Source organism: Triplophysa rosa, linkage group LG20, assembly GCF_024868665.1.
Source record: "Triplophysa rosa linkage group LG20, Trosa_1v2, whole genome shotgun sequence".
Taxonomy (NCBI): domain Eukaryota; kingdom Metazoa; phylum Chordata; class Actinopteri; order Cypriniformes; family Nemacheilidae; genus Triplophysa; species Triplophysa rosa.
In genome coordinates, this window is record NC_079909.1 from 20,398,938 (window position 1) to 20,411,386 (window position 12,449).

Sequence of the window (12,449 nt, forward strand, 5' to 3'; positions counted from 1 at the left end):
GCGTCACTCGGTGTAACGCCCATCTATGTTCCATTTGCGACGCTGTACGCGGTAGACCAATCATAGACCAATCACAGCAGAATTGATCATCTGACCAATCAGATCAGAGTAGGCTGACAGAAAGGAAGGGATTAGACAGATGAATCGCCAAACGAATCATTTGAGAGTCAGTCAAGAAGTAAGGTAATAATAACTGCATATTATTAGAAAATTAAAGTGTTTTACACCGTGTATGTACGTAAACTTGTTGTTGGACACTCCTTAAACCAAAGTAGGACCTTAAAAATCACAAAATATTTACTCTTTAAATTATTTTTAATGGAGTGCTTTACTTTTCAATTTTATATACTTTTAACAATAGTTTTTTTTACAATACTAATGATATATGTCATTTATATACTGTATATACTAATTATATTTTTTTATTGCAGTACTGAAGTGAGTTTGTGTATGAGGGACACATCAGAATGACGGTCTGGACCAGTGATGTGACTTCACAGCTGAAGGGTTAATATCAGTTTGTCAAAACATCTTTCAGTCAACACATGCTTCAGAAGAGCATTCCTACTCGCAGCGTCCTCTCACATCTCCTCTGGATACAATCTCTGGATTGACCCCGTCCAAACATCCACGACACATCTTCACAGGACAGGGTTTACATGTGTTGTCGTCCATCGCTGGTCCAACTCAACAAGGACATGGAGCCCAACATGGAGTACATCGTCGCACAGGTCACGCAGAAGGAAGTTGGACGTCGGTTTCAGGTGGGACCAGAAATCATTGAGTACATCCTGGACCGACACAAGTCGCATGATTTGGAACAGGATCAGACCATGTTGGACCGGATGGTGGACAGTCTGGCCACTTCGTGGGTCAACTCAAGCAATTTCAAGGTGAGTTTCTATACAGGAAGTTCGTAGTTCGACACATCCGTTCTGGTTTGTGCTCAGACATAACAGAGAAGTATGATAATGATAAAGCGTGATTGTGCTCATTTCAGAAATGGTCATATTCTCTTATTCTGTTGGATTCATCGGCTCTCGTCTCTGACATCAGGGTTTAATCTGAGCTGAATTGCTCTTTTTTTCAAGCTGAAGTTGTGAAAATGCTTCTGGTTTGAGTGCCTTATAAATTCACAGGCAGCGTTTTAGGGTGACAGGCAGTTTGTATTAAACCCAAAACATAATTTATGTCCGTAAACTACACATTTTATGTCTGTATTTGAGTGTTAAAGCCGGATTGCTGTCTAGACGTGATAGAGTTTTTTTTAAATCCTTCCCAGAAATTTAGCTAGAAGGCACATTCGGCACTTTTGGATTTATGAAGTATTGTATGTAGTATTCAAGTTTTGAAGTGTGGTAGTCAGTCTCAGCGCTGTGTGAATGTTTTGAACGTTCTCTAACATTTGTACTGCAGTGTTAAACATGTTATAAATGATTATACAGCATCTGTCATCGCAGCTGTTTGTTCTGATATTTGAGATGCAAAATTATACTTGTGACGTCTGTAACAAAACCAAACATACTGTAACTGTACAGACACTTGTAAAACCACTAGGGGTTTACATTTTATTTGATATTTAAAACAATGACAGTTGTGAGACTGTTGTACGTGGTTACCCAGGGTGTTGCTATGTAATGGTGACTTTACATCCTTCAAGAAAACGTTTTCATTCTTAAAGTCCCTGTGAACTGGAAGTTTTTTGCATTTCCAAGTGAAATGGAATTTCGAATGAAAAAGGCTTTCGTCTTTCTCTGCCATTTGATTGGATGTATAAAAACAGCCGTTTCATTTTGAAATGGAACTGGTAGCAGACTGACAGTTAAAGGGGAGGGGTTACTGGATTCCCCGTCCAAGCCGTCTAACATACGTCATAAGATGGATAGTCATTACAGGAAGGAAGTGCATTTTCAGATTTTAGCTAAAGATTACGAGGGCACATGAATTTTAAAAAGAGGACGACCCAAATTGATAAACTACGCTGCAATATTTCATGAAAAAACAGGCATTGTAATTTTAAATTTCACTGAGACTTTAAAGTGGGGTGACCATACGTGCCATTTTTCCCGGACACGTCCTGGTCAGGATTTCGGGTGCGTCCTCCGGAGGTCGCGTTTGTCGCGGTTGCTAAGTACATTTTTTATACATCCCGAAACGTGCACAAAAAGTTGCTTACGAAAAATGGACATCGAAATGTCTGTACTCGATGCACATGTCAGAATTTGTAAAAAATACTGTGCACTTGGTTTAAATATGTGCGCACAGCGGAAAATTGACATTTTCGTACGTCGGGTGAAAATGGGTGCATAAATGTTCTTGTTCTCCTCGACAAGCTGTAGGATTTGATTATTTGTGTTTATTTCTTGAGTGAGTTTGAGTTTATTTCACCTAGGTAAAATGACATTCAACACGACTTCTACTTGTTTTTAAAAATCTAAAATATAAAAAAATGAATAAATCAACCAATATATGTGATATATATCTGATTGAGTTCTTTACTAACACAAAAAACTGCCAATACATATACATCTTTAGAGTAGAATTCAGTCATAAGATTTTTTACTTTTTTATTGAAGTTGCAGCAAAAATCAACCCACTTCTTTTAATCCTACAGACACAAGATAAAGACAATTTATTTTACATTTCAGAAAAAGTGAAATAAAGCAATGTTAGTTTCATAAACAGAAACAGACAAGAATAAAGTTGAAGTATTTTATTGTTATCTTAGACTTTTGTGAGATGAGTACAAAAATGAAAAAGGTAAATTAAGTGACATGTTTAGTTATATTTTGTTATTTGTACTTCTTTTCAGTCACAGAGTTCTTCGATTTAAGAGTTGTTTGGGAAAGAGAAGATTCTGTCATTTAATGCAGCTTGGAGAACTGCATTTAGGGAAATTTGGGGAAATTGTAATGTTCAATCATTTATTCAATGAAAATAAAAAAAATGTGTATTGAAGAAAAGTTAATGTGGTTTTATATACAGTATACTGTCAATTATAGTTTGTGGGTGGAAAATCGGAATCGCCAGGTTTCACTTGTAATAAAATTGGAATCGGCAAAGAAAATTGCAATCGGTGCATCTCTAGATGAGAGCATCAGTTACGGTATAGTTAGGTCTTGTCTGTCTGTATGACGTGTTCAGTATTTTGGGCTTGTATACTACAGAAACAGTGTGTTAGGTTTGCTGTTGAAAACAGTTATAGTCGTATGTAACTGTATACTGTAGAATACATGCACAGTGGGATGTTGTCGTCTGTTTTGTCCGATCACATTATTCATAAACACACTAATCATTTTATTTCTGTTACATGATGTTTTTGTGTACCTCCTGGGACTGCACAATATTCGTAACCTTCATGTGTGATATCAGCTGTGTCTGAATTCGCCCCCTATCTCCTATATAGTGCACTATATCGGTGTCTGCCATTTTGTATTGCGTAAACAACTCATTCCCTACATTTGTTCACTACTTTTTACCCACAATGCATTCTGATTTTGAGTGTATCATTAATATATCAGCTATATAGGGAATAGTGCATAAGAGAACAAGTGAGCGACGCAGCTATTGTTTTTCGAGGCTTTTGTGATGTTCACATTCAGTTCAGTAAATCATCGGATGTTTTGAATTGAATGGAAGGTGAGTTTAGTGTCGTGAGTCAGCGGGTCATGAATTAAACATCTGCCCTTAAACACAGATGCTCAGAGGAAGAAAACATCCTCTCAAGGCGATCTGTGTGCACGTGAACATGAGAATAAACTCAAACCACAAACACAAGATCTACACAGAATTACATCCAGGACAGGCTTGTCCATTTCTTTGTGCAGTTTGTGTGTTTGCTTCAGTGGTGTCTACTGTCTGCACAAGATTTCACATTCTTGCGTTTTCATTATGGGATATTTTGTGTGTGTGGGTGTGAGTGGACACTAAACATATCTGCAGAAATCTGAGCGATGATTCAAAGCAGCCTGACTGACTGTACTCTCAGAATGACACACTTCTGACCTGATGATGATTATTTAATGGTTATGATGTGACTACAGGATAGAAACAGAAGAATCACATCTGTATCTGTTACTGTAGTCTGCTCTTAAACCAGAACATTTCACTTTTACGTTGATTCATTTAGCAGACACTTTATCCAAAGCGACATAAGAATGAAAGAGCATCTAACATTTTGTCTAAAAAGACAACAAAAGTATAGTCACTGTTTCATTGCAAAAGCATGCTGTCAGAGTTTGTGTATTTGTGTGTGTGTGAGCTGAGGTTGATCTCGAGCATCGGTGCTGATGAGAGAGAGATGTGATGAATTTCTAATAGACTGAGTCTGATACTGTGTTAAAGTTCCTCCACTGACACTCAGAGACAGATGACGGTAATAAAAGACAAACCTTATTGATGATCTTTATATACTATAAAAACACATAGGGGCCCTTTAATAAACGTACGACTGCTTAGAAACGCCTGAGCCGTCACAGCCAATCAGAAAGCTCGTCCACAGACGGCCTGGAAACCCAGTGGAGTCCAGAGAGAGTGATCACCCCACTCTGTAATGAGGACAGTGAGGACCCGTCTTATTTTACCACACACACACACACAGAGATGAAATTGATGAAGAAGCGATGATCATTAAATAATGTAAGGTGAAGTGATGGTAATAAATATAAATAAGATGAATATTAACGAAAACAATTGCTAGACGACTAACACTATTTGAACAAATCTTGTGTGACTATAAATATTTATTCAAATATTTCATGCAGATTAGCACTAACAATGCTTTTCTAACATCACAAATCGTGCATATGTGCTTAGTTTCGTTTTTGTTTTAGACTCGGTTTTACCCTGATTTGTGTCAAATCAAATCAAGTGAAATATATTATTACACACAACAAGCTTCAATGTATAACGCAGATCTTTGTGCGCTGCTCTGTCTGCGCTTAGTCGTAAAGTAAATATTAACTTGATGTAACAAAAATATCAGTTACAATATACATTTTCTTTGTGTTTGAATGTACAAGTAACTTAGAATTAGAGCAGTGTTAAATGATTTCAATGGTGTGTTCTTTTTATGAGCTGTGTGATAGTTGTTCAGTTCAGTTTGCGGTCATTATAAGAGACAACAGAGGGCGCTAGTGAGGTGTGTTCCTCTATGTCTTCATACAGTAGAGTGAGAGTACGGGTTCCAAAAATTGCACCATAGCCTGAACAAAAGAGTTTAGGTGATGCTGGTTGTGTTGGTCAGGTGTTAGCAGGACTGATCTCGCTACACGCTCATGGATCGGTCCATTCACCCCCAGACAAGGAAAGATGAAGAAGACACAACCGTCTGTGCCTTCACTAACTCACACTCACATTCACACAGATGGTAACTCTTCACTTTTAAAAAATACTGATTTCTGTTTTGCTTGACTAGTTTACTATGTTTACTTTTGAACATATCAGTGATTATTTTCCAGAAAAAGCTCTTCGTTTTGTGAATAATTGTCAGGAAAACACAGAACCTGGCCATTACCCATAATCCTTTGTGGCTGGGATTTGCATTCTGTCTCTTCCCTGCAATAAAAAAGTTTAGAGGACTGCTTTACAATTGAAATGTCACAAAATGTCTTTTTTAAATGTTTCATGTCATTTTTGTAAAAATATAACATTTTAAATGTATTTTTTATGTTTTTAAGGTGGCTTTACTAGGGATGGATATAGTGTCTGCATTAATAACAAGATTACAGGACCGCTTCAGAACACAAATAGGAACAGGTAAAGTCTGACCGCTGAAATCGTTTTCTAACATTTACACTTGCAAACTTTTCCTAACCTTAATGTATATATTGTAAATGATATCTATTGTATGTGAAGTTGCCATGTTTTTAAATTTGAACATTTTTAGTTTTTTTTGCGTTTGATGAATCATTTTCATTAGTTGGTTGTTTTTTAGAGCAATGCAGACATCAATAATATCTTTCATTTTAAATTGCAGATATTTTTTGTTTCTTTCAGTTCTTCCCAGTTTAATAGACCGTTTAGGTGACTCTAAAGATCAGGTGCGAGACCAAGCGCAGACGCTGCTGTTAAAAACGATGGACCAATCCGCCAATCCACAGGTAAAACATTTCCCTCCTGCTTCATATCTACACTTTCCCTTTAACTTCTGCCCAAAACTGATGAATACACTTTTGTTGACAGTATGTATGGGACCGAATGCTGGTGGGATTTAAACACAAAAACAGTCGGACCAGAGAAGCTGTTTGCTTTTGTCTTATTTCAACTCTTAATGTGTATGTACCATATATCACATACACAGAATATTTCATTCTGAGCATTTTCAGAAAGATTTACTCTCTCTCTTATGACTTGCAGATATGGAGCTCAAGGTTTAACTCTTAGCAAGATTGTTCCTCATATTTGTCATCTGTTGGGAGACCCCACGAGTCAGGTATGAGATCACGTGACTGTCCACATTTACAGTTGTGATGTCATCAGGAAGTGTGCGGGGTTGTAATGTTGTGGTCTTGGGCGCCATCTGCTGTCGAGACCAGAAACTGCCTCAAAATGCCTTCATTACAATGTACATGCTATTAGATGCTTTTACTTTAATTTTTCAAAATATATTTATGTATATTATAATGACACTTTGTGGTATCGTATATTTAGCTTTGGGGAAGGCACAGATATACAAATTTGGGTAGTTGACGAATAAATCGTGAACGTGTCCTATGGAGAAATAATATTATGGAGTAATATTACATTGTTGTATATTATTAATATTTATATGTATCATATAAAATAACATAAGAGAGATTTATCTTCATTGTTCGTATTATTTCAAAATTTTTGCCATCACACCATAGGACAAATTTGCATATTAGTCTGTCAAATTTCTTTCCATGAGATGCTGAGATGATTTAATTTCACAAGTTGACCTGTTTACTTTTTATGTGTCTGCCTTTAGGTACTGAATCATTATTTATGGTTTTGCTGTGTGCTGAACGTCTGTGAAATCAATAGCTGAATATAGAAATGATTATCCGCAGGTTCGAGACGGTGCGATGAGGTGTCTGGTGGAGATTTACAGACATGTGGGAGAGAGAGTTCGCATGGATCTGGGGAAAAAGGGTCTTCCACAATCACGGTAAAATACCTTCTACATATAACACATAATAACAAACAATAGTATTAATCAATCATCCATCATTTAATCATTCATTTTAATATGTTTAATCAATTACAACTTACTATTTGAAAATGTTTTTGTTAGTGTAATTGTTTAATTTTTGGTGTTTTCTTGTTTGGCTCTTTTGACTTTATTAGTGAAAGTGAAATTTAAAGAAACATTTTTTCTGCGTCTGGTTATTTCAGGTTGAATTTGATTTTCAGGAGGTTTGATGAAGTTCAGAGGTCTGGGAATATGATTCCATCCGCAGGTGAGAGAACGTCCTCATCTACTGTATATGATGTGTTTCAGCGGGACTCTAATGAGAAGCTGCGGGATGTAAATCGCTTATTGTTGCCATGGTAACAGATGAAAGTCAGTCTGCAGGTGGTGCAGGAAGTTTCAGAACACGAGGTGTTTCTGCTTAAAACTGCTGTGTCTTTGTGTCGCTGGTGAGCTCATTGTTTTGTCACCGCCCCAGTTTCTGTGTGTGTGTGTGTTTGTGCACTTCCGTGTGTATTTCTGGGTGTTTGTGTGTTTCTGTGTTTGTGTGTGCGCTTCCGTGTGTATTTGTGTGTTTGTGCGCGTTTATGTGTGTTTGTGCGTGCGTGTGTATTTGTGTGCGTGTGCATTTGTCTGTGTATTTGTGTGCGTGTGTTTGCGTGTGCGTTTGTGTGTGCGCTTCCGTGTGTATTTGTGTGTTTGTGCGCGTTTATGTGTGTTTGTGCGTGCGTGTGTATTTGTGTGCGTGTGCATTTGTCTGTGTATTTGTGTGCGTGTGTTTGCGTGTGCATTTGTGTGTGCGCTTCCGTGTGTATTTGTGTGTTTGTGCGCGTTTCTGTGTGTTTGTGCATGCGTGTGTATTTACGTGTGTGCATTTGTCTGTGTATTTGTGTGTGTGTGTTTGCGTGTGCATTTGTGTGTGCGCTTCCGTGTGTATTTGTGTGTGTTTGTGTTTGTTTGTCTGCACATGTTTGTGTGTATTTGTGCGTGTGTTTGCGTTTCTGTGTGTTTGTGTGTGTGTGTGTGCGCTTCTGTGTGTATTTGTGTGTGTTTGTTTGCCTGCGCATGTTTGTATGTAATTGTGTGCATGTGTTTCTGTGTGTTTGTGGGTGTGTGCGCTTCTGTGTGTATTTGTGTGTGTGCGCGCTTCAATGTGTATGTGTTTGTGTGTGAGTGCGCTTCAGTGTGTATTTGTGTGTGTTTGTTTGCCTGCGCATGTTTGTGTGTAATTGTGTGCGTGTGTGTGTGTGTGTGTGTGTGTGTGGTTTCATTGGCAGGTGGAATGTGAACACACCTCATACGTTCTCAGCAGATTTCTCTTGTTTTCTCTCTTTTGTTTGATGTTAAATCACGTCTCAGTCTACTCAGAGAAACTCATTCATGTTCTGCAGTACATTACACCTGTGCAAATGCATTCTATGTTGACATTCTTTTGTGTAGAATTGTGTTATTTTGGTGGTGTGAGCTGTTTCTTTAAACGGGAGTGTGAGGTCAGTGTAGTGGGAGTATCTGCAGTGGAGTCGACATCATGACAGCAGGAGACGGTAAGATCCGTCTCTCCATGTGTTGAGCTGGAGCGCTGCAGGTTATTCATCTGACACAGCAGCCGGCGATCTCATTCCACTTCATTTACCCACCGCATCATTTTCACATTATTGCTGGGAATTTGGTTTGGTTGTTTTGGTTTGGTTGATCCTGTGAATGTGAGATCGTAACCTGACGCAGTCGTCTGAAGAGCTCTGCAGAATTTATCCTGATACTCTCTGATCCACACGACTGAATTCAGTTTCGGATGAAGGATCGCTTTATCATCGGAAGTCGTCAGGAAAATGTTGTTTGCTCAGAGGTTTCTCTTTCACGGCTCAGGAGATTTGATGGAGTTCTCGGTTGTGTTTTATTAAAGTATCAGATTAGTCTCAGATGTTTCTTCTAAAATTGCTAATGGGAGAAATAAAGAGAGAATCAAATGAGTGTCATTGTTGAAAGAGAGGTGTTAAATGAATGTAGATTGTGGAGGAATGTGAGTAAATGTGATGAGATGATATCGAGATCTTCACTAATATTGACTTTTGATTGCAGACGTGACAAATCTGAGCTCAGTTTGACACACTGTTGACAGAGACATTTGTGTGATTTCGGACTCTTTCTCAGGAGGAATATCTGAGACACAGATATTGAGACACAGAAGAAAGTTTTCATTTGCTCAACCAACCAAATTTATTTCTGTTTATTGGATTCAGGAGGCAGAAGACTCTCAGATCTTTCATCATCAGAAGTTTGTCAGGACAGAGATGGAAACTAAAGAATGTTTTTATATGACAGTTTTAACATGATCTCTGGTGCTGATGTGAGAGTGGGCGCTTGGCAGAGATTTAAAGAAAAGATTTGGTGTGTTTCCAGTGTCTTGTGTACGAACGTGTGGAAGCAATACGCACACATGCACGCACACTTGCACGTACACACATGCACGCACACACACACACACACGCAAACACACATGCACGCACAGACACGCACACTTGCCCGTATACACACGCACACATGCACGCACACGCACGTACACACACTTCAGAATAAGAAGCACTGGATTGGAAGTAGGGCTGAAATAGGACATTTTAATATAGATCATTTTTATAGGGCATTTTTTCTCTGGTACTCGTCTGTTTTAAAGTAGGTTATACTGCAGTACAGTCAGATATTGTGTGTGTTTTTCTTTAAAGAAGGAGAGAAAACATCATTTTACCTTGTGGTGTAAATCTCATGATCACTACTGATACATTAAACATTTCCTTTCAGAAGTTACATTTTCTCTGTTAAAATATCACATGAAATTGATGGTCATTTCACTATTTATATTACAGTTGAGAAGTTACATTGATTAACAGAAATCTTTTGATGGACCATCTGCTCCAGGTGACGTGTCTGTGTGTGTGGTGATTATTTGACATTTTAATTCTGCGTATGTGTGATTATATAATAATCCAGAGCGCTGTATTCACTTCACATGAGTAGTATCACCATCAGTTTTCTTCAGCTCTCACTGAAAGAGGCTGTTTTGATCAAACTCATCAAACACGTTGATCAGATGTTGTTAGTGTTCTGCTCTCTAGTGGTGAAAGGTGGTATTGCTTGTGTCTGATGTCTTTAATGCTTAAAATATTGTGATGTGGATTTTTCTGTGAATACTACGAGTACATGTTTGTGTTATGTTTTGACACATAACATCCTCAAGTAATGCAATTACTGTGTCATTTAAAAGGGGCTGATGTAGGTTTCTGTAAGTGTGAGGTGATGACGTCATCAGGCAGGAGGTGATGACATCATCAATTGTGTGATTACAGCACAGTCACGGTCAGGAACTGATGGTTTGGATTGCACACGTTTAGTCAGCTGTTTGGATCACACACACAGCTGTCTCTTAAATTTTTAAAAACATGTTTTAATACATTCGGCAGATGGTTTTATCCAAAGAGACGGACTGTTTTCAGGATATATATATGTGATCGGTGTTTGTGTTCCCTGAGAATTGAACCCATGACCTTGACGTTGCTGTGCTATTCAATTTTGAGCTATGCTTCAGTACAAGTATGCAGTATGCAGCAGCAGTATGCTTGTATCCATGAACATGTGTGGCCCCTCCCCTGAGGTGTGGGGCGGGGCTTAATCAGTGCTCAGTCACTCACACACACACAGAGGAGCAGGGAGGGGTCGCCGGTGGATGCTGTATCAGAATGAGGCAGCGTGGGAAAGCGTGAGGATATGTTGAGGAAGCTGGTGTGTCGCCGCATCTGTGCCTGTAAGAGTCTGACTTTACACCGCATGAACACACACACACACAGAGAGAGAGAGAGACACGAGATGAGGTGTGTGAGGTGAAGACGACGGCATGAGCAGGTCACGGGGGGATGTGAGCGGGCGGCACGTTTGTCTGGTGGTCAGCGGTCACACACGAGTGTTGTGTGTTTTGTTACTCAAAGAGAGATGTGATTAGTGTGTTCGTGAATGAGCGACTCGCGTGTCTTTCTGCACTGTGTGTGAAATCTGAGAGCTTTGATTAAATGCTGCATGCAGACGTCTGCGTGTGTGTGTGTGTGTGTGTGTGTGTGTGTGTGTGTGTGTGTGTGTGTGTGTGTGTGTGTGTGTGTGTGTGTATGGCGACCAAGTAGTAAAATCACCTACAGTCCCCTCGAAGTAACAGCTTAAAGGGACAGTTCATCTAAAAATCGATTCACTCTCATGCGTTTGTAAATCTGTGAGGATTTCTTCAGTGGAACACAAAAGAAGATATTTAGAGAAATGTCTCAGTGGTTTTGTGTTCACACAATGGAAGTCAATGGGGTTCGGTTTTGTTTGATTATCAACATTCTTCAAAATACCTTCTTTTGTGTTCTGATGAAGAAATACAGAACTCATACAGGTTTGACGTTGTTTTTTGTGTGAACTGTCCCTTTAAGATCTGAGTTAGTGTGTAATCTTGATTATATGAAACAGTGTAAGGTTTGGGTGTGAGAGTGTGTTTGAAGGGTGATGGATTGTGGGAGAGCACTCATGATGAATGTGTGTGTGTGTGTGTATAAATAATTCAAAGCGATTGATCGCCGGTCTGGCAGATTTCAGTGATGGTGTCTCACGGGGGGGAATCATCTGTCCACGCGGGGTTTCCTGAGCAATGTCACACGGATGAGAGGAGAGACGTCTCTTAAAGTGACACGTGCGAATAACAACATGTCTCGTGTGCAGATAGCAGCGACTTCACTTGTAAGAGATATTTCACACAAACATGAAAAGTCAGAGAGTTCATCCAAAACTGAGAATCCCAACCGAATGTCGATAATCAAACAACACTGTTGACATCCGTTGTATGAACACAAAACCACTGAGACATTTCTCAAAATATCTTCTGTTGTGTTCCACAGAAGAAAGACTCGCACACAGATTTACAACCACACGAGAGAGAATAAATGATTTTGAACTATCCCAAGATGTATCTTCATTCGTTTCACTGTGATTGTTTACAGATAAAAACGTTGACGATGATGATTCTGTGGATGGAGGACGTTCGTCGTCTTCATCTAAAGGAGCGTCGTCGGTTCGCCGGACGGGATCCACGCGGCGGCCGAGCTCCGCCTCCAGCACTAAGAGCTCAGGTGAAGATCCGTCCATCAGTCTGCGTGTTTCTGATGATTTGATGTTCTAACACGACCGATTCTCTGGTGTTTAGGTAAAGAAGGTTCTGCCGCTGGAGCTGTTGATGAAGAAGATTTCCTCCGTGTCTTTGAGGACGTGCCTGCTGTAC

General features: G+C 39.2%; 1 protein-coding gene and 1 non-coding gene across 2 annotated transcripts in view; one reads left to right on the plus strand and one right to left on the minus strand.

The window, feature by feature from the left end:
• Window positions 1-12,449, plus strand: part of LOC130570894 (CLIP-associating protein 1) — a 38,721-nt gene that overhangs the window by 1,760 nt on the left and 24,512 nt on the right. Inside the window, exons 2-10 of the mRNA XM_057361374.1 lie at window positions 432-893; window positions 5,679-5,757; window positions 5,998-6,101; window positions 6,184-6,275; window positions 6,358-6,433; window positions 7,032-7,129; window positions 7,357-7,421; window positions 12,172-12,300; window positions 12,375-12,449. The exon at window positions 12,375-12,449 is cut by the window's right edge and continues 2 nt beyond it. Coding sequence (XP_057217357.1) covers window positions 660-893; window positions 5,679-5,757; window positions 5,998-6,101; window positions 6,184-6,275; window positions 6,358-6,433; window positions 7,032-7,129; window positions 7,357-7,421; window positions 12,172-12,300; window positions 12,375-12,449 — 952 coding nt within the window. The 5' untranslated portion in view covers window positions 432-659. The remainder of the gene's footprint in view (window positions 1-431; window positions 894-5,678; window positions 5,758-5,997; window positions 6,102-6,183; window positions 6,276-6,357; window positions 6,434-7,031; window positions 7,130-7,356; window positions 7,422-12,171; window positions 12,301-12,374) is intronic.
• On the minus strand, window positions 5,182-5,311 carry LOC130571743 (U4atac minor spliceosomal RNA). The gene has a single exon (XR_008965122.1). It is a non-coding gene; the product is annotated as a U4atac minor spliceosomal RNA (small nuclear RNA).